Source organism: Plectropomus leopardus, chromosome 23, assembly GCF_026936395.1.
Source record: "Plectropomus leopardus strain MGB_pleo_1.0 chromosome 23, ASM2693639v1, whole genome shotgun sequence".
Lineage (NCBI taxonomy): Eukaryota > Metazoa > Chordata > Actinopteri > Perciformes > Serranidae > Plectropomus > Plectropomus leopardus.
Genome location: NC_142198.1, coordinates 18274139 through 18300129, shown reverse-complemented (window position 1 = coordinate 18300129; position 25991 = coordinate 18274139). Strand labels below are relative to the sequence as shown.

At 42.1% G+C, this 25991-nt stretch overlaps 2 protein-coding genes across 3 annotated transcripts in view; both read right to left on the bottom strand.

Moving 5' to 3' along the window:
• Positions 1 to 11211, bottom strand: part of acin1b (apoptotic chromatin condensation inducer 1b) — a 28563-nt gene extending 17352 nt beyond the window's left edge. Inside the window, exons 1-7 of one of the 2 annotated variants that reach the window (XM_088073949.1) lie at positions 11055 to 11211; positions 8995 to 9060; positions 8626 to 8737; positions 8101 to 8174; positions 6262 to 7599; positions 6028 to 6228; positions 5623 to 5705 (exon numbers count right to left, since the gene is read on the bottom strand). In XM_088073949.1, the coding sequence (XP_087930075.1) occupies positions 5623 to 5705; positions 6028 to 6228; positions 6262 to 7599; positions 8101 to 8174; positions 8626 to 8737; positions 8995 to 9060; positions 11055 to 11189 (2009 nt within the window). In that variant the 5' untranslated portion in view covers positions 11190 to 11211. Of the gene's footprint in view, positions 1 to 5622; positions 5706 to 6027; positions 7600 to 8100; positions 8175 to 8625; positions 8738 to 8994; positions 9061 to 11054 lie in introns of both variants that reach the window. The other variant, XM_042512576.2, reaches the window with a different exon arrangement.
• An 846-nt stretch (positions 11212 to 12057) lies between these two features.
• On the bottom strand, positions 12058 to 24775 carry efs (embryonal Fyn-associated substrate). Its single transcript, XM_042512517.2, has 8 exons — positions 24617 to 24775; positions 23006 to 23205; positions 20465 to 21775; positions 20106 to 20228; positions 17194 to 18138; positions 16459 to 16530; positions 15314 to 15571; positions 12058 to 15164 (listed from the first exon to the last, which is right to left on the bottom strand). The coding sequence occupies exons 2-8, from the start codon at positions 23015 to 23017 to the stop codon at positions 14979 to 14981; spliced, it is 2907 nt and encodes a 968-aa protein (XP_042368451.2). The 5' UTR covers positions 23018 to 23205; positions 24617 to 24775; the 3' UTR covers positions 12058 to 14978.
• Positions 24776 to 25991: the final 1216 nt, after the last annotated feature.

Sequence of the window (25991 nt, the reverse complement as noted above, 5' to 3'; positions counted from 1 at the left end):
AGAAAGTGCTTCCGACATATTTTGTGTCACGCTTCACGTTGACGCTGTTGTGTTACATGTCACACCCGACACACCTCTATTGATTCTGCAAACCGGCAATGCAGCGTGTAATCACAAACTGAAGCACAAAGATGCAGCCGTCGTTTGTTTCTGTGTAAAAAATGCAAAGGAGGGATAGAAATGGGACTTTGTAGCGGCTCTATAGTGCAATCTCTGTTTGGGGTTTTACAAATTTAAAAAAACATGCTCGATAACTGTCAATAACCTCATCTTTTCTTTTTCTCCATGACACCCGACACGGCCAGCGGCAAAGTTTCTTAAGAAGGAGGGGCTGTATTGTTAGTTTCTGTTCTAACCGAAATCTACCCAGAGTGTTAGAAGAGCCTGTTCAGCCTCCTCCTCTGGAGATTAGTCACTGGCAGTGAGGAGTGTAGGCAGGAGGACAGCATTTTCCCCTCCTCCACGCCACATTGACTCTCCTCATTTGCCCGAGGTGTGGATGTCAGTTTGTGTGTGTGTGTGTGGCTTTTAGGCAAGGCCAGAGACACACCTGCACAGGCTATAAAGGGAAGACAGATGTCAACTTGAAACGCAATCCCCTAGGATCAGAAAAGGAGGAAAGGCCAGGCCGAGATGATGTAATGATCGCTTAATGAAAGTATGAGTGACTAAGTGTGAGTCTGCACGATGCTCGGCTTTTTCATTTCAAACGGGTTCATGTGAAGGGGCTGCAACGAGGAAGCACACTGAGGTACAGCTTCAACCTGAGGAACTATATCACGATCTGTAAAATGTACCATAAAATACACATGCTACTTCTTGTTAAACTTTCTAAAAACCTCAAAAAAGTGATTGAAAGTGTGATACAGTACTGTGCAAAAGTCTGAGGCCGCCATAGATTTGTTGTTTTAGAAATAGATATATTTATCAGTCTCTTTAGTGAGATGGAAACAATACAGATTATGTTCATTGCATTAAAACACCAAAATATTCCTCAGACTGAAGTCCATTTTTAGTGTGACCTCCCTTTACACGCAGCACCTGTTGACCTCTGTCGGGCAGACTATCTTGAAGTTTTCTTGAATAATCTGCTGGTTTATTTCATATAATCCCAAGCCTGTTTCAGCACTTCCCTGTGTTCTTCTTTCGACGTGGGTTGTATGCTGCTTCTATAATGTTCAGATCTTTGTGGAGATGCCACTCCATCACTGTCAGTGTTTTATCTGCTGTTGTGAATCCATTTCCAATACATTTTCCAGAAAGAATGGCACGGTGTTTTAAAATTTGTCTGTACTTTTTAGCATTCATGACCACAACATAAGGTAGCTCAAACAATCAATATTGCGCTTTGGGCATGTCTTGAATGCAACCTGGTAGAAATACACCAAATTGTCTGCACAAGCGAGCTCAAGACATGCTTAGTGGAAAGGGAGGTCACACTAAATACTTTCACACTTTAGCCTTTTGAAGTTGTTTTATTCTAAAAATATTTGTGTTTTTAATGCTGTATACATATTTCCTGTATGTTCTGGTTGTATTTTATAAAGACTATGGAGAAATAAACACAATGATCATTATAACCTTGCTAAAATAAAGTTTTTCACAGTAGCGTATGTCCCGAGGCACTCATTTTCATTCATAGTAGCTCATCAGAATTATTCAAATCATGACCTAATCAACAAACTGGACTCATAAAGCGGACCAAAACACTGTCACCGATAAAATTGGATATGTTGTCAGCTCCCAAGGGACGGGGGTGTGAGTGCTGGTGCCAGCTGGGAGAATTATATCACACCATAAGGGTCCATTCACACTGACTGTACAGCTAACAGATGTCTGCTTTAATGATCTCCCTTGACAACAGTGAGATCATTAACAGCTACAGCCACACAAATCCAAAAATAAAAACTCTTCTGTGGGGCTACACGACGAGACACATGTACAGTGAGGCTATAATGGACAATAAAATGAGGAGGACATAATTAAAGACATATTTCACCGATATAAAGAAGGCCTTGACATAAACTAGACCATCTCTGCAGTACAAAAACCTACAACTACCAGAATGCTTTGTGCCTGCATCCGTGTGAGACAATAGCAGCAAGCCAACTGTATTTATTTCCAAATCATTATGTACTGCATGAATGTTCAAAACTTTTCTTACAGATTCTTTTAATTCCAAACTAAGGCATTTTAACAATCATCTGTATCAGCGGTTTATTTTAATGATTGCTGATAAAATTAATTAATTTTAAAAGTGCCAAGAAAGTGTCAGCTTTGGAGGAACTTTTACTTTGCAAAACCTAATTTATTTATTCATTATTTAAATTTTCACTTGACTTAAGACAAAAAAATGCTGGGAACTTTCTGTATATGATGCCTAAATTGATTAAACATTTGCTAAAGGCATTTAAACTAAATTTGTGTTAGGGTTTGTTATATTTAAAATTCTAACAAAAAGATTTTTTATTTTTATTGTGAACAAATATCGATTCCAAATGTATGTAATCTGTCTCATTAACTACTAATAATCGGTATATGGCCTGAAAACAAAAAAATATCGGTCAATGCCAAACCATCCCAGGCCTGGAAAACAGATTTTCTAATACAACTTTTCCAGGAATTCCATGACCGTGGCTGGTTGAAAATCAGCAAAGAATAAGAAAAAAAGCTACATCTCTTTGCTACCTGACATGACAAATAACGATGAGGTCAAGATGAAAGACGGAAGGGAGAGAAATCACAGTCCGCATGACTCTCGCCATCACTCCATGAAATCTGAGCCCATTATTTATTAATCAATGTGCTCTTCCAATGTGGAGCTATTTTAGGCATAGAAAGGAGACCCCCTTCCCCCATTAAAAAAAAATGCTCCTTGCTCCTTCACTCAACAAAAGACCCCCCCGACCCCCGGTCCTCCTCACATGGGCGAGCATGTAACAGCTCATAACCAGGCCACTGTGGACTGATGACATGATATTTAACGGGCAGGAAGGAGCTGCTGGCTAACGTGCAGCCGGTCTCCCGGTAGGCCACGACAGGCTGAGACCGGCTCGTGTATCCCTCTCTGGATGAGGGGTGTAAAAGTACTAAAGCCTTGAGTCGCCCTCTGGCTCACTCTTACCCGTTTTTGTTGCCTTCGGACAGCATTATGGTCGGCCTTGAAAGGGAAACCCACGGGGATGGATGATAACACTCCGCCGGTAACGATTAATCCGCTCAGGTGTGGGCTGAATCGGGGACGCCGAATAAAAAAAATAAAAAAAAATCCGGTTTGTGCTGCTGATTAGCCGTGCACTGCGTCGGTATCAGGGATGCAATGCATGCATGACGGCCATGTTGGCTGGGTAGAGCAGTGTCAAGTCTACCAGAGTGGTAAAAAAAAACTCTTTCCGGTGACGGATTTTCAAAATAAAGGTTGATAGACGCTCAAAACGTGGCGCATTCCGAAATACAACCACAAAAATGGAGACTAACTCAGAAACTACGCGGAAAAAATAGAGTTTCTGTCGCCAGCAAGAAAAGGATATAACAATGAACGAGGAAACGCCAAAGAGGACCCTTTTTTTCCTATCAGCAGAAATGCAGCCACACCGCATGTAGGGCTGCCGCACTGACTGCCTGACAAGAAATACAGCCTGCTATAATTAGGAATAATTTCAAAAAAAGCAGTGAGGTATTTCTTTCAGGACCGAGATCGATTATTAGTAGACAATGACGCCGATACCCGACATTTGGAACCGATATCCATTTTCATTTTTTGTACAAATGAAAATATTTCTGTCAATATTTAGAATACAACTTCAACACTAAAGTTTGTTCAACTTTGTTCCTTTAGCAAATGTTAAATCATAACTGAAACACCACATACAGCAAATTCAAAGCAACATTCTTGTAATAAAGTCAAGTGGAAATTTAAATAAAAAAAAAAAAGAGTAAATAAAAATAGCTCCCTGAGTTTTACAAAGTAAAAGTTCCTCCCATGCTGACACGTTCTAATTGATTTTATCGGCAATCATTAAAATAAAATACAGATACAGATAAATGGCAAAATGTCCAATATAGGCCTCAATAATTTGTCAACTCCTAGTACAGAGTAGTTATGAAAGGACAATTAAGTAAAACAATTGTAGATTTCGGAAAATATTTTAAAATATTATGATTAACAAATATTAAACAGCATTATGACAGGCAGTGTGTGTATATACATATTTGTAGGGGATAAATTTACCTGCTTCCTCATAAGCATCTATTTTTTGTAGAAATGTATGGAAAAATGCACATGTAAAGACAGTGACTGAAATAACTGAGATATACTGTTGCACATGTTTTTTTTAAGACATCTCAGGCTGTTCACGAACATTTCTGGAGTCGATTAGTACTTTTTAACACAAAAAAGAAAGGGAAAATTTGGAGGTGTTGCTACTTATAGCTTATTATGCAATGGTTTTACTTGTGCGGCCCACTTAAGATCAAACTGGGCTGTATGTGGCCCATGAACTAAAATAAGTTTCTGTTGCAGAGTGTTTCCTACATGACCGCTGTTGCACAGAAAAATCATTGCTTTTGTTCTTTCCTCTGAGAGCTAACGTTAAAACGAGCAAGTGTGCAGGATCATGACCACAAGGCAGGAAAATGTAATCATAATCCTCAATATCCAAAAAACATCCAGATTTAAACTGCATTGTCATCAACATATTTCCCTCACTAAATTAATCCTGAAATGTGATCACTCACTCCTGCCAGCAAAATCAAATCAAATTGAGAGATCCAAAAAGAAGAATAGAGAGATTATAGAGAGAATAACTGAATTAACTAAAAACATAAAAACATAATTGTAGCAGAAAATTACAGGGAGCTACAAGAGAAATTCATGTCACATAATTCGTGTCATAGAGCGCTGCAGGAATGAGTCCAAAAGCCCCAAAAGTAGTTAGTATTTTAGCACTTTGGGTTCCCTTGTCTGAAAATCAATGTGTTTTTTATGTTTTTGGTTAGATGCCTATCATAAAGTCTGTGGTTGACAAAGGCTAGAGAGACTTTCACGTTTTATTCTCAACATACAATACTTCAGTAAATACCCCACTCGTGAATTTTGAATCTTTGATGTGTCTTTAAAAAAGTGTTTGCCAATAAGTGGCTAAATAAAACTACAAAACGTCCTCACACTGAATACGGCTGTACAGCCGCGTTGATTTGGTGACACTGAAGTCGTGTGACTGTGGTGTAGTTTGTTTATGTCCTGCCTTTAGCTTTTTATTTCTGCCGATTTTATTTAAGCTTCAAAAATTACAAGAGTTGTGTTTATTTGTGAAAATCATCTTGCTGAACAACATGTGAAAGTATCATCAGTGTTTTGTTGTTTGGGTTTTTTTGGCCACAGAGCATATTTTCTGCAATAATCCAAAATCCAGTGAAAAAATCCCACAGGCTTTTTGTTGAGAGAATCGGGGCGATGCTAACTTACAGATTCGCCAACAAAAAAAAGGCATCTCTGCAGCACTCTACTGAACGGCACACACAGCAAATATTAATGATGACGTTTCATTTTTGCTGGTGTACACCAAAAATGTTTTATACACATAATTCAACCTGAACTGTATCTTAATGATGGTTACTGACCGTTTTGAGAGGTACCGTTTCTCTGCTCCTTTACTCAGGTTAGTCTTTTTGTCATCCTCTGCGTCTCGTCCTTGGTCTGCCTTCTGCGAAATTATTCAGTAAAGTAAAAACAATGAAAAACACTTGCTGGTATACCCACAGCTTTAAAGAGCATCTTAGTATAAGCCAGAAGTTTTTCAATAATATACACACAGGAAGGCTGAAATGATGTTATGAAAAAAGAAACATTAGCAAATCTTCTGCAGTAATTTGGAACCTAATGACTTCTATTCGTTAATGTTTCTCTGTCAACCTGGTGCGTCTACATTAGCACGTCAAAAAAATCACCAGAAATGAAGAACACTCAAATTCAACAGTGACTTTTTATCATGAATGACTGACACTCGCATGAGTTTGATCACTGACCTTCAGCTGCCTGGCAGGGCCGCTTTTATCCGCAGAGGAGGAGGAGGAGGACTGCGATGAGCGTGAAGAGGAGTCTGATTTGGAGTCAGAATCTGATGAGGAGCCCGAGTCGTGGGCCTCAGAAACAACCACCCTGCCTTTGCTGGCTGTCTCCTGTGTCTTGTTTTTCTCCTTTAGCAGTTTCTCCTCTCGTCTCCGCTCCTCTTCCTGGCGTTTTCTCTCTTTTTCTTTTGCCTCTTCCTGGCGTTTTCTCTCTTTTTCCTCTTCCTGGCGTTTTCTCTCTTTTGCCTCTTCCTGGCATTTTCTCTCTTTTTCCTCTTCCTGCCGTTTCCTCTCTTTCTCTCGTTCCTCTTCTTTATGTTTTCTCTCTTTTTCCTCCTCCTGGCGTTTTCTCTCTTTTTCCCGTTCCTCTTTCTGACGCTGCTTCTCCTCCTCTTCCAGTTGTTTCCTCTCCCTTTCCTTCTCTTCTTCCAAGCGTTTCCTCTCTCTCTCCTGTTCTTGCATCTTCTTTTTTTCTTTCTCCTGCCTCTGCTGTTCTCTCTCCTTCTCCTCCTTCAGCCGCCTCTCTTCCTCCATCTCTCTGTTCTCTTGTGACCTCTTTTTCTCCACCCTGTGCAGCAGAGATTCGCTGGAGGTGGCAGGCCCAGCAGTGGAGTGTGCGGTCCCTCCCGACAAATCCACAGCCGAGGAGGCCTCCGCTGCACGGAAAGCCCCTTCTGACTCCATCTTGTGTACAAGCAGAGAGAGGGGCCCCGGCCTGCGCTTCACGGGGGGCTCGGGGCTGCTGGAGCGAGAGCTTGAGTCAGAGTCTTGCCTCTGCATGCCGGAGAGTGACAGAGGAGGCAACCTCGGACCACGGGACGCCTCAGGGCCCCCTCTCTCCTGGTCGTCCGTGTCTGGCGGGCTCTGTTTGGGCGTGTCGGGCAGGGGGAACAGATCAGGCGGTGGGGAGGGAGGAGGAGTTGGGTGGCGCAGCTGCATGGGTGTGTGGTGTACCTGTGGTGGTGGGATGTGCTGCGGAGGCTGAAGCTTGCGTTTGGATCTGGCGACCGTTGATGGGGCGCTTGGTGGCATCTGTTGCGGCTGGGGAGGTACTTTGTTGCCCCTACGTGCCCCTCCGGGTCCAGGTCCCCAATCGTCGTCATCCTCGCTGTCGTCATCGCCGTCGTCATCGTCGTCGCTGTCCTCCTGCGCCTGACTTCCCGCTGAGACCCCGGCAGATCGGCTGAGGTGGAGGACAGGGTGAGCTGATCCTGGTTCACTCGGCGCGGTGCCCTCCTTCTCCTGGGCTCGGGACACGGCAGGGGGCAGCCCCTGGCGGTCAGGCTGGCCCAGGACGCGGACTGACAGGGAGGCAACGGCGCGGGGAGGAGAGGGGGCCGGTGGCTCCTTGTGGCCTTGATGAAAAGTGGCTCGCTGCATCCGAGCTCCTGGGGCCTCGAGAGACTCCTGCGGGTGGAGGGTGGGGCCCATGTCAGGGCCGCATGCCATCATCCCATGAACCATCATTGCATCTCCTCCTCCTTTCTCCTCCATCCTGGTCATCGAGGGCTTGGGGGGTATGGGTAGATGCTTCAAGGTGAAAATAATGAAGTCAGTCAGAGAGAAGCTGAGATAATTACGTCTGCTTATCACACACAAAGCACAGCCTCATTTTCACTGCACGAAAAACCCACAACACCCGCTAACATCTGGCTTTTTAATGCAGTGAGGATGTGTACAATCTGCATTCACACCCATGTCAAATGAATCTGCAGTAGACACGGAGTTTTAACGTGTTTGGCTTCGATCAGCATTGATGGGGTACCCCGGTGAACACACGAAAACTGCTATAAAGTGTCACAAAGACGTATGTCCGACTCCGCTGTAGGTGGCGGTGTGCCCCCTTTCAGCTAGTTTGCTTTTTGCTTTTTTCATCAGGTTGACCTATTACGTCACAAACTAAACCAGTTAGCTTGCAAATGGGTTGCATGCCAAACGGGGAAAACATGGATAACGCTGGACATTTGGTACGTACTCTACGCTCAACTTAGTTGTCTTCTTTTGACAATGTAGTGTGCGGAGGTTACTTACCTTGTCAGAGACATAGGAGGAGCTGTCATTGTCCTCCGAGTGGTCGTCATCCTCCTCCGGCACTGCTGGGCTCTCTGTCAGAGAGGGAGGGGTTAAAGGTCAGCACCAGTGTGACGGTTACCAGCACACACCCACAACTTCTGAATGAATCAGGCTGAAAAAATCCATTTCTCTCAAGTCTTTTGAAAAAATAAACACATTTATGAGCATTTAATACAAAAATACATGAAATTAGGAGAGTAGAAATGTTCGAACAGCATAAAGCAACAGGACTGCTGTTGGAGAGGACAGAAAGACACAAATGAGTGTCCTTCTGTTTCTTTTAAAGGGTAAGTTTGGTATTTTTAAACCTAGCGCCAACACTGACACAATTCAAAAACTGCTGTTCCCAATTAGTCGCGTAGACACAAAAATGTGGAAAAAATAGGGTCCAAGTTCAAAAATACCAAACATACCCTTTAACTATTGTTCATGTGACAGAGGCCGTGTTTACTGCCTGTGACTGCGTGTTTTTGTGAATGTTACCGTCTGACTCTTCTTCTTGCTGCGCCTCCCTCTCCAGCCGCTGACGAAGCAGCTCCTGCTGTTTAGCCAGGTACTGTTTGATGAAGCTGTTCTGGCTCATCTCCTCTCCTATCTACAACACAAAAACAGACACAAAACAGCACTTTATTAAGACCTCTGCACTGTAAAAGTCACACAGCCAAAGACACTGTGTGCATGGTAAAATGTCATGACAGAAGTATTGCCGGTAAAACAGAAAAGAAAAAAAGGTACTTTTTAAGAACTGTTTGTCTAAGGAGTGTTCTTTGGGTCTGATCTCGTGCTAATAAATAGCAGGAGTTACTCTCTGGCTACACATATCAAAAATAAAATATTAAAATCTATTCTTACCTGTGAGTTGGGCTGCAACCCACTGTGAGAGGAGGACGACTTCTGAAGATTTTCCAGCATCAGGGCCTGCAGGGAATAAGGAGGGAAATTATTTAAATGTTAAATACTGCATGACAAGGAAAATAAATAAAAAACATTAAAATACAGAAAGGCAAGCTGTTACAATCCTGGATTTTTTAAAATAGTAATTTAGTTTACTGGCCGCTTAAATGCATTTTGTTTTGTGAAATAGTTGCACAAATTTTATGGTGCAAAAGCAGATTTGTCTGGACACTTGAGGTAAAATAATTAAGTTTTGTTGAAGTGGTCAGTTTTTAAATAATTTAAAATAAACACTGCCGTTCAAACACTGAGCAAAAAATAAATTAATAATGTGAAAAAAATCTATAATTTTAAATTCTTCATCATTAATAAGAGTCAACTCATCAGTAATTTACACTCAGATTTAAAAATAACAAAACAACAGACAAACTTTATAACTGTGTTTAACTTGTTAACCTACAGTGTGAACTCGTTTTTAAATTTTTAAGGCTTGCTTTAATTGTACTCTGGTCCAGCGCAGACTGGGAGATACATTCAAAAGTAAATAAAAACATTAGAAAAACATAAGAAAACACTTGTGTTGAAAAAACTTTTGTTTAGATGGCAATCAACTACTTTCAGGCCATAAAAATGTTTCATTAAAGGAGTAAATGTTTGCCAACCACAACTATTATCCTGGTATCATATACAATGACTGTGTATATCAAAATAAGGACTTAGTAGGTTCAGCATTTATAAAATCCTACACCCGGCCGGCCGTGAAATCTGTGGTTGATTATGACCTGAGCTTCATTTGCAAAACAAAAATAACCTCAAATAAAGACATATTGTAAAAAAAAGAGACGGTAATTAAAAATTCAAATTATGACTTAGTATCTTGTATTTGTTTAATAATAAAAAAAACGTTTTTTAAAATTGAGAAACTTTCTTAAAATAAAGACTTTTAACAGCATTTTGCATTAATTTTGGGAGATGCAATTTGAAAGTAAGTAAAAGCATTAAAAAAACTAAAAATACAAGTGTAGGCTTTATTTTAGGTGTCTGCTAACATAAATCTTGAGTGTGTGTGTGTGTGTGTGTGTGTGTTGGGGGGCTCAGTATTTCTTAAATCCTACACGCGGCCGTGAAATCTGCGGTTAATTACGAGCTGAGTGTCATTTGCAAAACAAAAATAACCTAAAAAAAGAGAGAAAAAAAAGAGACGGTAATTAAAAATTCAAATTATGACTTAGTATCTTGTATTTGTTTAATAATAAAAAAAACGTTTTTTAAAATTGAGAAACTTTCTAAAAATAAAGACTTTTAACAGCATTTTGCATTAATTTTGGGAGATGCAATTTGAAAGTAAGTAAAAGCATTAAAAAAACAAAAAAATACAAGTATAGGCTTTATTTTAGGTGTCTGCTAACATAAATCTTGAGTGTGTGTGTATGTGTGTGTGTGTGTGTTGGGGGGGCTCAGTATTTCTTAAATCCTACACACGGCCGTGAAATCTGCAGTTAATTACGAGCTGAGTGTCATTTGCAAAACAAAAATAGCGTTTATAAGTTGATAAATAAATAACTTGCAGCATTATTGAACACATTACTCGGTTTTGGAGCTCGTAAAATTTTGTTTACATGGCGAGGCGCGCCCCCGTAACCCCGATGCACTCACGCGGGGGAGCGCGGGCACGGCCGTGTACTGTACACTATGTGCGGCTGTCCGCTCGCGTACACTCCGCTTAGGCCTCGACTTGACAGGTGCACAGTTCAACTGTGTGCAACACGGTGCCCCGAGAGTAGTTACGAATTAAGTGTAAACTCGGTCGGTGGGCTGTTTCGTCGCACCGTCAGTCACAAATAACCGAAAACAAAAACAGTTGTTGTTGTGTAATAACGCGTGTGCAGGCGATTTATGTATTCCCGCTTCGGAGCCCACACACCGTTACGGCCTCTAACGTTAACCCCCGCCGTCTCTCGCCTCCTGCCGAACTTAGACAGACTCGACAGGCGTCCACAACACGCGCGCAAACTCACCCCTTTAAGTCGCTTCATGAGCGTGTTTTTCTGCCCGCTCTTCGGGAGGTTTCTTTGCTCCAGGGCGGCTTTCAAATCGGCGACTCGGAGCGATTGTAGAGGTTTTCCATCAAGCGTAATATCTTCGTCCGCCATTTTGCTCCCTCCGCTTGTCTAAACTCAAACAAGCGTCGCTACGGCTGCTGCTCGGCGTCACCGCTCGGCAGTTTCCGGAGGAGCTCGGCTCACCCGAAGCCCATAACAGCTCAGTGACAGCTGGAGAACATGTTAGGCCCCAAACAGCACAGTTTAAAGATGATTTTATCCAATTTAAAGAGCTCACACGGTCATGGAAAACCTGGAAAAATCATGGAATTTCCCAATCACTTTTTTTAAGGTCTGGAAAAATTACGTAATTAATAAAAATCAAAAGTTTTAGATAAGTAATCGATTAATATGTGTACATTTGTGACATTTCGTTTACCATCACGTGAATTTCTTCGTTTCTTTTGTTCTTCCATTCTCACATTGTAAACAAACAACTATTAGTCCATCAGGGTTCCCACACATTTTCATGGACATTTCAAAACATCACAATGACTTTTCAAGTATCATCACTAACTTTTCTCAAACATATCCAATCCAAACTCTATTCACACATAATTTCAGATAGCTGGCATTGATAAAGTGAACCGTAAAAGTAAACTATTTGTTTTTACATTAAAAAAAGTTAGTGTCCAGGCTGCCTTACAATCTTAAATCTTAAAAATTTACAAAAAACTTTCAATGCTTTTTACTAATTCTATAACTTTTCCTGGCCTGGAAAATGTGATTATAAAATTCAATGACTTTCCAGGTTTTCCATTGCTGTGGAAAACCTGAATTTAAAGTGTTTTTATTCAAGTTTTGATTCATGCATGGAAAAGTATGACCACCTATTATTTTTGGCACCTCAAATAACAACATCCTGCAGATAAAATAACTTACTTTGGACACTAATACTGCAATCAATAATCCAAACACATTTAATTGCAAAAGATGTATTTGTGCATTCTGAACAGGAATACAAGACAGACATCAAATGTAGTGTTAAAAGTAAAGAGGCGTATTACTGTAGTAGAAATATTCACTTCTATACCTCAGCAACTCAAGTGAGTTCAAATAGTGTAAAAAAAACTTCCTTGTACAAAAGAAAAAAAAAACAGCCATATTTTTTAACTGTAACTCAGCATATTTCTCTCTGGAAAAAAAGTTGTAAATTACCCAGTAAAATCACCCCATGGTGAAGGATGTGCATATATAAAATTCAAGCAAATTAAAGCCATGCAAACTTGAAAGCAAATAACAAAAAGGTCTGACAGTTATAAATATACTGCTTAAGGTTACTTGCCGATCATGCTCTCTTCATACACACAGTATTAGAGCCTGTTTTGGCAGGCAGGTATTCATTAAGTAATACTTCAAACCTCCACAAGGTGGAACTGCAGCAGAGAAAATGTAAAAGTAGAAACAGTATTCCCCAAATAATGATTTAAACTGAGAAAATGATTATGCAATGAATGCCCTGATGATACTGATTTGGATCTTAAAAACAAAACCTGAATATTAGGTTAAACAAGATGATACAGATAGATCCATACGCTTGAAAATATCATAAACCAACTTTGTGGAGCACCGTTGTAGAGTTGAGATTTGTAGTGTAAATGTGAGAAACATAGTGTTTGTTCACCTTCCAGTCTACTACATGTTCCAGAGCTTCATATTAGACATGTTTCTGAGTTGTTTGTGCCAAAGCATTACATCGAATAAGTGGTACAAATAAAAATGGTAGTGGTCAGACAGTTTTACAATGATCTGAAATGGAAAACAGGTATGTGTTTTGTTCTATTTAAAATGCAAAACTCCCGACATTTCACTCAAAAAGTGTGCTGTGCTTCTTTTCACAGTTTTTTTACTAAGGCTGGGCATTATGTATATCAAATATTAAAGGGATAGTTCATATTTTTAAAGTGGGGTTGCGTGAGGTCCATATCCTTCCTCAGTGTGTTACATATATTTAATGTCAGTCTGCACGCTCCAGGTTTGGAGAAGAGTGCCGACACAGAAGCTAAGGAATGTACTGTTGTGGATGGAGGCAGCAGAAAAATGTATTTTAGACACCTAAGAAAGTCATGTAAAGAAAAAATTAAACATCTGTCACAGTTATGCTATGTTGCACTGCTTTACTTTTCCATCAGACAGCCTGCTCCAACAACAACGCTGTTACTGGCTTCTGCTATCCATCCACCAGACTCCATTGACAAAAACAGTGATTTGAGCATGCTGAACACAGGAGCTGCTGGTCTACCACTGCTATCATCGGCTGATAGTTTGTGTTACTGTGTAACTTTGGTGAATCCAAACTAACCCGTTTAAACACCAAACCCACAAAAAAGCCAAACAAAATAACTGATGGAGGCAGAGGTAGACCAGCAGCGCCTGTGTTCAGCGATGTTAAATCACTGATTTTCTCAATGGCATCTGGCTTTGAAGAAAGCCATGCAACGGCTTTATTTCCCAATCTAATGACAAAGTAAAGCAATAAAAGCCTTTTAAATATAACATACACTTAAAATTCTATTGATTTTTTTAGATGAAAGTTTTTTTAAATGACTAAATATGTTTTGTTGCTGACCCCAAAGCAGTGGCTTGTGGGCCGTACTCCAGCCTGCTTCTTCAAAGTAGGAGTGTGCTGACAGTATGTAATATACTGACTGTGGATAAGTATCTCATACAACTCCACTTTAAAAAAAAAATCAAACTTTCCCCTTAAAATACACATTTTGATATTGTTAGTGTAAACTCGTGAAAAATAACGAAAACTTAATATTCAGTTGCATGAACTGCGTTTCACTGCTCATAATAAATAACACATGTATCACACCCAGCCTTAGTGTCTACCTGACTGTAAATTATCAAAGCAGATGTGAGTAAGCACTGTTGACGGGGGCGAGCATCTTGTGGGAAATGAACATGAAAAGCACAGAAAGTCAAAGGAAGTTAAGCATGCAGATCACAACAAGGCGTGTGCAGACAGGCGAGCTGGGCCAACAGGTTTCGTATCCATTGCCAGGCTATCCTGCGACTGTGGGAGAGAACAGGATTAGGCAATTTCTCACCCGTCTATCATTAATCACTCTCAGTCGCTCAAATATCTTCCTTCTCTGTCAGACAGGATTTTACTGCATGAACGTAGACTGAGCGTGTGCTGAGAGACGTTGTCCTCATCGAGTGGAGCTGTACTGCAGTTAATCTTTGCTTTCTAGTGGAAATGAGTACGACAAAAACACAACACGTACTTGTCCAGATCAAGAATGGAAGTCAGGCAAATTTCCTACTCTGCATCCTTTTCCCTTTCTTCCATATTAAGCCCAAAAACGCTCAATATGCTGCCTCAGCAGCTTCAGAATGATAATCACAAAAGGCCTTTCAGGTTAACAGTAAAAAGTAGGCCAGAACCAGGATGTAAGGCCTCCTTCTGTGCTATTTTTGGAACAGGGGGATGGCTAAATAAATAGAGAAGGGAAGGAAAATGGCTATCATGTGAGGGAAAGAAAATATGGCAAACACAACAAAGCAAAGCTCCCAAGATAAACAGTCCGCACGGACACTCAAAGCCGCCGAGAGGCTTCAAATATTCAATAAGTTAACACTCAAAAAGACAAGTGTGCCTGGCATCAAAGCACGGAGGTCAGTATATAAACAAAAGGCAAACCAACACACACTGAGAGGACAGAACCAGCACAGTCAAACCCAGCTGCAGCGAGGACAAACACTTCAACTCGGCTCACTTCAATCCCGCTCAAACGAAAGGTGACGAAAGAGTCTAACAACAAATAAGGCATTTCAAAGAGAGAAAATACAGGTGTAGTGTAAACAAAGTTTTTATGGAAGTGATGCGAAGTATCATGAAGATATTTCCGCCAGGCGCTGGAGCAGAGTGGAGAAGCCAGCCGCCTGCTGGGAGAGCTCCGCGACGCGGTCCACCATCTCCTGGGTGGCGGATACCGACGGGTAGTTCTGGGCAGCACCCTTTGTTGCCACGACAACCGACTTTAAGGCCTGGCAGAGTCGTCCCCCTGAGGTTGTGATCTGAAGTACAAAGAAATAAATTATAAATTATTTTACTATCAATTAAGACAAAACTGTGTATACTTTCAATATTTATTCCTCAATATACAGGTTGTATCGCACGATTTCACACCAATAATGCCATAAAAACAGTTTTTTTTTCTACATACCTTGGCCCGAAGGTCAGCAGAAGTAAGAAGGCGGGAGAGCGTGTCCCCAATGAACACCAGTTTGTGTGCCGTCACAATGAGACTCTTTCCTCTGGCGACGAAGATGCGTGGCGGTTGGTTACCCTGAACGCTGCTGAAGAGCACGTCGATGGCGTCTGCCAGGCAGGAGAGGTGAGCAAGGCTCTGAGACGAGTAAAAGGACAACAGCTCCGAGTCCTCCAGGGAGAGGGACACAGGAAGTGGAGGAGATGGGGTCAGCTGTACAAAGGAAAGATGAAACTGGTGTTTGTAAGGGAAAGTCATGGTGCGAAAAAATAAAAATTTACCCTTCTGAAACCATTTAACTGGCTCCTAAACATCAGAGCTCCCTCATGTAAACAAACATGTGCAGAACTCTGTTAATGGTGTTTAACTGTGTTAATGCATGTGCAGTCAGATTGAACTTTAAAGCACAGAAGGTCAGACAAACACACACACACACACACACACACACAGTACGTCAGCACGAGGCTCTGTTGAAAGAATGACTGTGCTTTTCTGTCACTTATTGTCCTGCTGCGTCGCTCTATGTGAGGCAAGATTGTTAAGGTTTACAAATGACCTCTTGTTGGTCGTCTATGGCGTAAATCAAGGAATCCAGCAAGGAGCAGAAAAAATGCAGACTGCGTGATAAGAAAACATTACCTCAATCTGAAGCAACAGGAGATAAAACTGACTCGAGAATAACATAAAACAATGTGTGATTTGTAATTCTGTCAGCTTCGATGTTGGATTCTCAGAAGAACAAAAGCTTAAACACACAAACAGATTATCTCAAGCTCAAAACACACGGGATGGGTGCACAGATTCACAAAACATAAATGAACAGGGTTTAATGCAACACGAAGTCAGCTGGTGTAGTGTAAACACAGTAGGAGTAGACTAAAGACGGGTTCAGATCACACCCGGAGCCAAAAAGCTGCAGCGAGCTGGATTAATGAGTCGCAGTGCTCATTAGTAAACAGCGTGCAATGTGTACAGAGTGAATCAATGACTTATCTGTGTGGACTTGCTGCGTGTGTTTGTGTTCAACAAAAAAAACATCTAAGACTGACAGCCTTTGGACTGCAGGGGATTGTGTTTATGAAGGCTAAAAAGAAACTCACCGTGGGTTCTGCAGTGATGGTTAGTGTGTGTCCGTTCTCAGCCAGGACATCAGGAAGTGGATCAGGTTTACCCTAATGTGAGGAGCGAAAAACAGTCAGGCATGTTTACACACATATTTACTGTCTGGTAATTTACGGTATTGCTGGATATTATTTAAGGAGGAAAACATGAGACAGCGTTGTCAAAGGTCACAATAGTGATATCACTTGTGCTAAATAAAAAGATATTTAAGTGTACCAGAGTTTTACCAAACATTGGTTTATTTGTTGCCGCCCACCACGTTTAAAATATCTGCTGCCATGAATTGATTTTACACTTTTGGAGCTCAACTGTTCATCAGGAGTGCCACTGGAATACATATTTTGTTTGGTTATGCACTGCAACACACTAAGACTAGTAAGTAACACCTAACTGGCTATTTACCAAAACACATCTTTACTGTAACTAATGACAACACAAACTGTGGCATTTTTAAGACTTCAAAAAGACGAATGTAAGACAGTTTAATACCAATAAAGGGCTTATTTTTAAATGAATGAATTAATGCCTTTTAAAACTTTTTAAGGATCTGCAGGAACTCTGCCGACTGACCACCAAACCGCAAGAGCGAGCTATAAAGCTGCCGGTCACAGTTTAAAACGTACAGATAAAAAACTGAAAAATTAGCCTGCAAAAGTTCAATTATTCATGCAGAAGTTGCGTAAAAATGTATCAGTTTCATCATGAAAACTGACCTGCAGCTTGACGTATCCAACGCTGTCTCCCGTTGGGACGGGCGCAGGGATGGGAGTCAAGCCGATCCCCGCGTACTCATTGCTGGGGTCATCCTCTCCATCGACAGGGCCCACTGTCAGAGTCACAGTGGACAGAGTGGGCGGTAACGGGAACGCAGGCTGAGGGGTCGGGGGCAGGGGCCTCTCCTGGATCCAGCTACCTTTACGAGAGCCCATCCCGCCTCCTGATGACTTCCCATCAGGCACTGGGAGCGCAGGCAATGGCCTGCGGGACAGGGAATCTTGGGAAGGCAAACGTGGTCGGCCCTGAGCCTGCAGGAGGAGGGCGCTTTCCTCTAGGGAGCGCTGGACCAGCGTCAACAGCCCTTCAGATGGCGGAGCGTTGCCAATGGCGGATAACGCTGGCAGAAGGTCTGATAGCCGAGCCCATGCCTGCTGAAGAGGCGGCGGAGGATCATCTGAATGACTGGCTTTCCAGGTCGACAGGATTTCAGCCAACGAGGTCGCCAGTTCCCGTGACGACAGAGTGGAGGCCGGGCAGGACGCCGTGCTCAGTACAGAGTGGACGAGGCTGGAAAGCGAGGCTCTCCACTGCACGTCACCTGAGCCGTTACTGGAAACAGAGAGGCGGCGAGTGGAGGTGGAGGAGGAGGACAAAGAGTGAGGGAGGACCTCGGCAGTCAAAGCAGGCATGTCATAGATGCCACAGTCAGGCTCAGAGGAGTCACGGTTATGACTGCCGCCGCTGGCTCGTTTCTCAGGTCCGGGGACAAGGTAGACCTGTCCAATCTTGCCGGCATCCTCGCCAGAGAGGCTGATGGTGGACTCTCCCGGAGCCAGAGGCACACCTGGAAGTGTGGGGACGCTGTATACATCATCATCAACTTCATCAGGCTGGACGTCTGATGTGGACATGCTGAGATTGATGGTGGGGACATCATAGACCTGCAAGTGCAGAAAAGACAGAGGGAGTGTTTTAAAATTGACTTGGCAACCTTTTATTGATTATGTTAAAGTGCGACTGTGATAATCCCTCCAACTTCATACTGTTGCTACCACAAACATGTAAAGCATCCCTGTGTTTTAGTTAAGATTTATACTGCATATTTCATATTACATTGGTTTTTTTTTAGTTGTGTCTGTAAAAAAGAGAAGATTTTATGGTGTGTTACCACATTTTCAGAACGGCTAACAAACAAGAGAACAAGAGAACGTGCTTTTGAGGACATTTAAAGTATTGAGATATATACCGTGTATCAGGATAAAGCCTAAAAGTATCTGCTTAAGAGAATGGACCCTCCGTGTTCACATCCCCTGATTCAAGTATCAATTGTGCTTTACTTCAAACCAAGTCAGTGTTAGCTGTCATGCCCAGTTAGTTAGCACAACACATGTTAAGGGCAAACACAAGCCAGTTGCCAAATACTCCAAAAAACACTCCAACATTTGCACAAGTAAGTGATGCTGGAAATTCACTTTGGTGTTCATTCTGAACACACCATTAGACTTATATCAAACCTGTCTTGTGCACAAAAAAAAAAAATCAAAGTTGGGCAGAGACACATTTGTCCCCTTAACCAGCTAAGAGTAAAAACAATGAGTCCACTCACAGTAACTGCAGGCAAAGAGGAAAAAATAATCCAGCAGCTGGTGGACATATTTAAGTAACATTAAAGGGGAGACCACTGAGGGCAGGGTGCTGCTGGTGGCCTTGGCATGGCCCTGACAGATGGGTGTGACTGAGAGAAAATAGCAGCAGCATTTGGACTGGACAGACAGGCTCTCACAGCAGAGAGAGACAGGTGTGGCCTCGCCTTGAAGGGGGGGCAGGGAGACACACGGATGGAGGAATGTGGGAAGAAATGGTGACGGGGTATTTGACAGTCATCTCTCGTTGGTAAATCGCTTCACTTGTACAGACACGAACTCAACGCACCAGTTTACTACAGTTCCCAGCTACGTCTCAGTCAATCAGAAGGACTACCATGTGACGATCAGAAAATAAGAGACGGAGCGTAATTATAGGTGCCACACACGCAGGAGCAAACCAACTGGAATACAGCCCTGATGGAAGTTTAATGTCTGCACACTGACTCAGAAACACAGGTTTTATTAAACCAGACATTTCAATCTCCAAAATAGATATGAGTAAGACCTAGTTTTTCCAGTAAAGTTTAAATGCAGAGAAATCCGATATTTTATTCCAAATGAAATGGTTTGTGTCATTTGGTCTCCTGTCAGCACCAGATGTCCTTTGCAATTTCTGCAAGAAGCTGTCATAAATGTCGTTTTGATGCAGTTTTAAGACACACATTTACGATGCACTTTTTAGATCTTGGTGGTGTTTAACTTTATGTTTTAACAACTGGAATAATCGGACCACTTGAGCTTGAGATGTCAGAGAAACAAAATGAGCAAACGTTAATGAGAGCTTGGCACCAGCACTGTGCCAAACAACATAGGAAAAACACTGATTTTTTAACGTGAAACTGCTTAATTCAATGTTTTTACATGTTTAAATTACCAGGTTTGTATGTTTTAGAGAAGAGAAATGGTGAGCCCACATTAGCAGAAGCTGGGCTGGCAGGTACTTAGTGACGAGCCAAACAGAGAAATGCTGCTTTGTAACATGAAACTGCTGCATTCGGTGTTTTTGCCAGTTTTAGTCACCTGGGCTGTTTGTTTTGGTGAGTTAGAGACCTCTGTGGATAATTGGGCTTGTGTTAAATACCTCCTAATCAATGAAGGGGGAGAACTGAGGGAATCCTAACCCGGAGAAACTGACTGAGAAGACTCTTAGAGACAGATAATTACATACTAATTAAATCAAAGTGAATTAACTTTTAGAAAACAGGTACTCTAAGATAAAGTCCATCTGTGGCTCAGTAAGTATTGCCAGGTGTTGTAGTTACCTCTGTCTCAGAATCAGCTTGAGGTGGGAGACTGCGAGGGGTGTCATAGATGCCGTCATCGTCATCACCAAGCGAAGAAGGGACTGGACGCTGCCACCTGCCACTGGGAGGAGTATCATACACCTACCAAGACAACAGAAGCATTAAACCAAATTTTGACTGCAGGTTGGTCAAAATTTGAATATTTTTCTAACATGCTGATGAAGCTCAGAATATGCAAATCCAACGTACTCTCAGACTCCCCGAGAAAAAATACATTTGGAGCATGTTTTAACCTCTTAAAAATAAAACAATTATATGAACCTGAAAACCTGAAATAAACATGTTTTTAGGCAGAACAGTTTTAAGCCATCACATACCTGGTCCTCAATAGCATCCGAGTAATCCTGATTTTCTCCCTTTTTGTTCTGCACATTGTTGCTTTTTTCTAGGCCATTATTCATCCTTTCCTCATTACTCTGAGTGACCCCCTTCTGTTTGTCCTCCTCTTGCTGCAGGCTTGCGTTAGCGCCCTGAGCGGTGGGTTTGGGGACAGAGTTAGAATCAGCGGATGACGGTGCTGCATCTTTCCTGGTGACTCCCCTCACTGGAGGTGCTGGTGGAGGAGGTTTACGGGCAAAATTCGGTGACCCGGGAACCCTGACCTGCCCTGCTCTGACTAGCAAAGGAGACCCACGGTGACAGGCCAGGCCGGGTTTGCCCCGTGCAACGGCAACGTTGGGTGAAACTCCCTTGAGAAGAGGTCTGGGAGACGCTTGGACAGGGGATATCTGAGATGGGTGCTGGTGGGCCAAAACTGTAGCTGAAGTCCTGTGAAGGCTTGATCCCACAGGGGTGGGTGTTTGGTACATCCCGGGTGTTGCCTCGCTCACTTTCGGCTGAGGGGTAACGGGTGAGCCATTAGAGCAGACAGTGCCCACAATTCCTCCTGTTGGGGACTGGTAAACATCGTCACCTGCAAGCGGTGTACCTTTAGGCACCAAGTAACAGTCGTCAGAGTGTCCTGATGTTAGTGTCTCTCTTGGAACAAGATATGTAGTGTCCTCTGGTTCATCGGCTGCCCGTGGGACTCCAGTGGGGGCGAGATACACGGACTCCGAAGCCATGAGAGCTCCAGGTTGTCTGGCATGCTGAGCTGCTGAAGGCATGGGACTTACTGGACTCTGATAAAGTTGTCCTGTCATTTCTGTGCCTCGCCCCCTCAAAGAGGGTGACCGCGGACGCCCCGCCACCCCTAAATCCCAGTCAGGTCTGGGCCGAGTGCCAGAGCTAGAGTGCGAACGCGGGCGCCCACCCTCGACTCTGCGGAGCTCCCCCGGCCTCGAGCCAGCTCCTCGTCCTTCACCCGCGCTTGGCGGGGAGCGATACACTCCGTCTATGTCCTCTGCACTGCTGCTGACTGCAGTCCGGGCAAGTGGAGGGACTGGTGACAGGTAGACGGAGTCCTCAGCGGCGCCACGACGGGGGTCTGAGCCTGGAGGCGGGGCAGTTTGGAGGAGTCGAAGGCGGTTCGCAGGGGCAATGCCCTGTCTGCCATGCAGGGAGCAGAGCCACCAGCCCGGCCCGCCGCTCTGCTCCTGTTCAAGAACCATCAGGATGTCGCCCTTCCGGAAAGCCAGCTCCTCCGGGCTCTCAGCCGTGTTGTCGAACAGCGCCTTTGCCAATACCGTCTGAGAGAGAGGACGAGACGAGCACACACCAACAGTGGATTTTAATCAACAGCCAAAATTCACACAAGCTAGTGTCCCACATCTGCTCACCACAAACAAACAAGTACATTGACGAGGCCATGCCAAGTCAGGGGTATGAAAAGGTCGATTGTTTGGGGCCATTGAATGGAGAGTGAATAGGAGTGAATAGGGAAGATCTCGTAAAATGTCCGTGTGGGAGACAGAAGGACAGGAAGAGGATGGGTGAACACAAAATATAATGTAAAAAAAAGGGGTGTGTCATATATAGGGTTCCTATAGCTTCAGGGAAGAGAGATTTAAATCTTTTTAAGACATTTTTAATGCCGCTCGGACTTAAATTTAAACATGAATTAACATAAATTAGTCAGGGTTAAGGACAATTTGACCCAAAAGTTTAACATTAAGTTTGACCTTTTTGGTCACCTTTAAAATATCAGATGATCTACTTCAAATGCTGGGGAGAAAAAAAAAACTTAAAATATGATGTTCTATACATATATACAGTTATCACAACTTTGCTAAAACATCAAATCTATGTTGGCCACTGTATACAACTAAAACACATATATTGTTGCTATTGTATATTCTTGATAATAATAAAATAAAATAAATAAAAGATAATAATAGATATGAAGTAAATGAAAGATTGTAAAAAATATTCCACGTTTTTTTGGTCATATCATCAAGAAAAACGTTAACACAAAAATACCCTGAAATATTGTGATATTATTTTACGGCCATATCGACCACCCCTATAAAACCTAGCATCATGGCATAATTCACAGCTGTGTCGATAACCACGAAGAAGAGAGAGAGGGGCACAGTCAGGGAGGATCAATGATCAAATGGACACAAGGGTTTAATGGTAATGAGCGAGATGAGAGGGAGGGGGAGGGGATGAGAGGCACATCTGTCCCTTTGCTGTTTAGGATTTAATTGCCAACCCAAAGCCAGAGAGTCAGGCCCCCTTTCATTTTCTAAACCAACCCCCTGGGGACAGCAAGGCTCTATTGAGCCATGTGGGACCCCCTTAGAACAGTAATGGAGGCAATGGGGACCCTCATAAAACATATAGATACAGTTAGACAATATAGAAAGGTAAAAGCATGCCAAGTCTATATTTGTTGTTGTTTTGATCCCATTTGATCTGATTTGTGCATAACTGTGATAACAGCACACGCCAATCTAAACAAAGAGACAAATACTCACGGAGACAGACATTGTTGCCAAGTTAACAGTTATGTCTCAGAGAAACTATAACTCCAGTGATCAGTCGGGGTCGTCCATCTAGATCAGCGGTCACGGATGTGTTGTCCGTCGGAGAGACTCGCTGAGGAGGCACAGCTGAGCCCGCGGAGGACACATCTCAAAGTCCGGCAGCCTCGCCGGCTCCGCCTTCATATAAGGTCCTGAAATCGATGCACAAACGCTTTCTTCACCAGTGATTCACAACAAACCGAGACTGTTTGTCAACCTAAACTCGTATGTTGCAAGGCACATGTGAAATAAAAGGTAGGAAAGCAGCGGCAACACCTGTCTGTCCTTTCCACGCCCAGCAACGTTACGTTATGAGACTACACTGAAGTTAGCTTTTAATTCGTATCTTCCGAATAGACAGTTAAGGGGAAACTTAAGGGGAAAAGTACCAAATTGCAGAGATATTTTTTCACATTTTCATTTCGTAAACGCATGTTAGGCATTTTAGATCAAATCTTAACACTTTCACATTTGTGACATCTATATCATCTTTTTTTTAAACATGGATTGGACTTCATTGGACCAGGTCCACATCAAAAACCAGTACACTTATACTTTTCAGATCTGGACAAGATTATCCCAGAGGCTAAAATACTTTAAAACACATTTACAGACTTGTGAGACCTTTATTCTGTTTGTGAAAATGCAATGCAATTTCCTTTTATTTATTTATTTTTTTAATTTTCACAACTAGAATAGAGGTTCCACAAATTTGCATCAACTTTTAGCCTCTCTGGGTCAATCTAGTCTTGATGTAACAAGACTAAATACAATAGGTTTTGATCTAGACCTGGTTTGATGTGGTCTACATGTGAAAACCACAGTGAAAAGTCTTTTCTTTTTTTCTTTTTTTTTTTGCTTTTTCACAAACAGATAAAGGTTTCACAAATTTGAAACTGTATTAAGAATAATCCTCAGCCTGTCCGGGATAACCTTGTCCAGGTCTGATACGTCTAGGTATAGTGCGTTTTGATCTGGACCTGGTTCAATGCGGTCTACATGTGAAAAATACAGTGAAGTGTCACTTTATCGCGCTTCACGAACTGAATAAAGATTTCAGAGATTTAAAAATGGATTTCAGACGGCGTTGATGCCTTACCTAAAATGTTAAACATGCATACATATCATCGAAAATCCCAAAAAGCCCAGAATCGGTCGTTAATATTAGTTTCCATTAACTCGACCCTGCTGAATCAGTCACTACGGTTCGCAAACTAACTTCAGCATCATCATCATAGGCAAACCGCTAAGCTAACGTTAGCTTAGCATTGTAGATAAATCAGCGGTCTGCACTCACTAACAAATGTATATATTCTATGGTTACATGTCGCTATTCAAGTTTAAATTGTAGTTCATTTTACAGTATTTACACAGAATAAGGCGAGCTGCGTTGTCGCGGCCTAGCTACCAGCCCTAACGTTAGCTGTTAGCAACGATAGCGCTGGTTATCTTCATCGCCTGCTAACGCTAAGTTCAAAACAACAATGGCACCGCCGGTTAAAAGCGCTCATTTCTTCACAGGCTAACGTTAGCATCCAACGCCGTTACTGTGAAAATAATTACCTCGTTTTTTCCGTATCGCCCCGAAACTTCGCATCGGCGCACAGTCCCGTGAAACGTAAAATCACTTCTTTTCATGCGTGAAAATCTGAGGCCATCGGCGTTCAATCATCTTCGGCGATGACAACAACATTTTCTCCGCCTCCTCCGAGGTTCACGCACGAGCTCCAGGCTACAGACCACTGACGCTCAACCCACGGCCCGCGGGCCAGATCTGGGTCCTGACCCTGGGTCCTGACCCAGATCTGCCCCACGACGATCGCAGTAAAAACACTGGGGATAGTTTTTATACTTTGATTATATACATAATGTGCCAGAGTGCGAAACACAGCATCAACAAACTAAAAATGAATTTAAAAAGTGCCTGTGGAGGTTTCCCCATAGCCTCTGATATAGGTCGGACATAAGCCACTAGTTTCGTAAAATCCTAGAAATGTCCTAAAATCCATCAAAATCCAATCAAAAAATGAAAAATTTGCTAAAAATCCTAAAATACAAGAAACAACTCTAAAATCCCAGAATAGTCCCAAATCCTAGAAATGTCCTAAAATCCATCAAAATCCAATCAAAAAATGGAAAATTTGCTAAAAATCGTAAAATACAAGAAACAACTCTAAAATCCCAGAATGGCCCCAAATCATAGAAATGTCCTAAAATCCATCAAAATCCAATCAAAAAATGAAAAATTTGCTAAAAATCGTAAAATACAAGAAACAACTCTAAAATCCCAGAATAGCCCCAAATCATAGAAATGTCCTAAAATCCATCAAAATCCAATCAAAAAATGAAAAATTTGCTAAAAATCCTAAAATACAAGAAACAACTCTAAAATCCCAGAATAGTCCCAAATCCTAGAAATGTCCTAAAATCCATCAAAATCCAATCAAAAAATGAAAAATTTGCTAAAAATCGTAAAATACAAGAAACAACTCTAAAATCCCAGAATAGCCCCAAATCTTAGAAATGTCCTAAAATCCAAGAAACGTCCTAAATTCCTAGAAATGTCCTAAAGTTATGGAAATTTCCTACAACCCTAAAAACATGCTTAAATCCTAGAATTTTCTTAAAAACCTAAAAATGTACAGAAATTCTAGAAACAAAAAAATCAAAAACATCCTGAAAATGTCCTAAATTTCTCAGAACATCTTAAAGTCCTAGAAATGTACTAAAATTCTAAGAACACCGTAAAATCCTTGAAATGTACAAAACTCCTATATCCTAAAATGCAAGAAATGTCCTAAAACCTAAAGGTATCCCAAAATCCTAGCAATGTCCTAAAATCCTAGAAACATCAAAAAACTAAAAAATATCCTTAAAGTCAAGAAACATCCTAAAATACAAGAAATGACCTTAAAATCCCAGAATAGTCCCAAATCCT

What these genes read in the sequence shown, in the direction of transcription:
- efs (XM_042512517.2), bottom strand. An exon ending in CCATCACTGCAGAACCCACG is followed by an intron (nt 15,572 to 16,458) that starts GTGAGTTTCTTT and finishes TCCTTTGTACAG; the next exon opens with CTGACCCCATCTCCTCCACT. An exon ending in CTGCTGACCTTCGGGCCAAG is followed by an intron (nt 15,165 to 15,313) that starts GTATGTAGAAAA and finishes TTTGTACTTCAG; the next exon opens with ATCACAACCTCAGGGGGACG.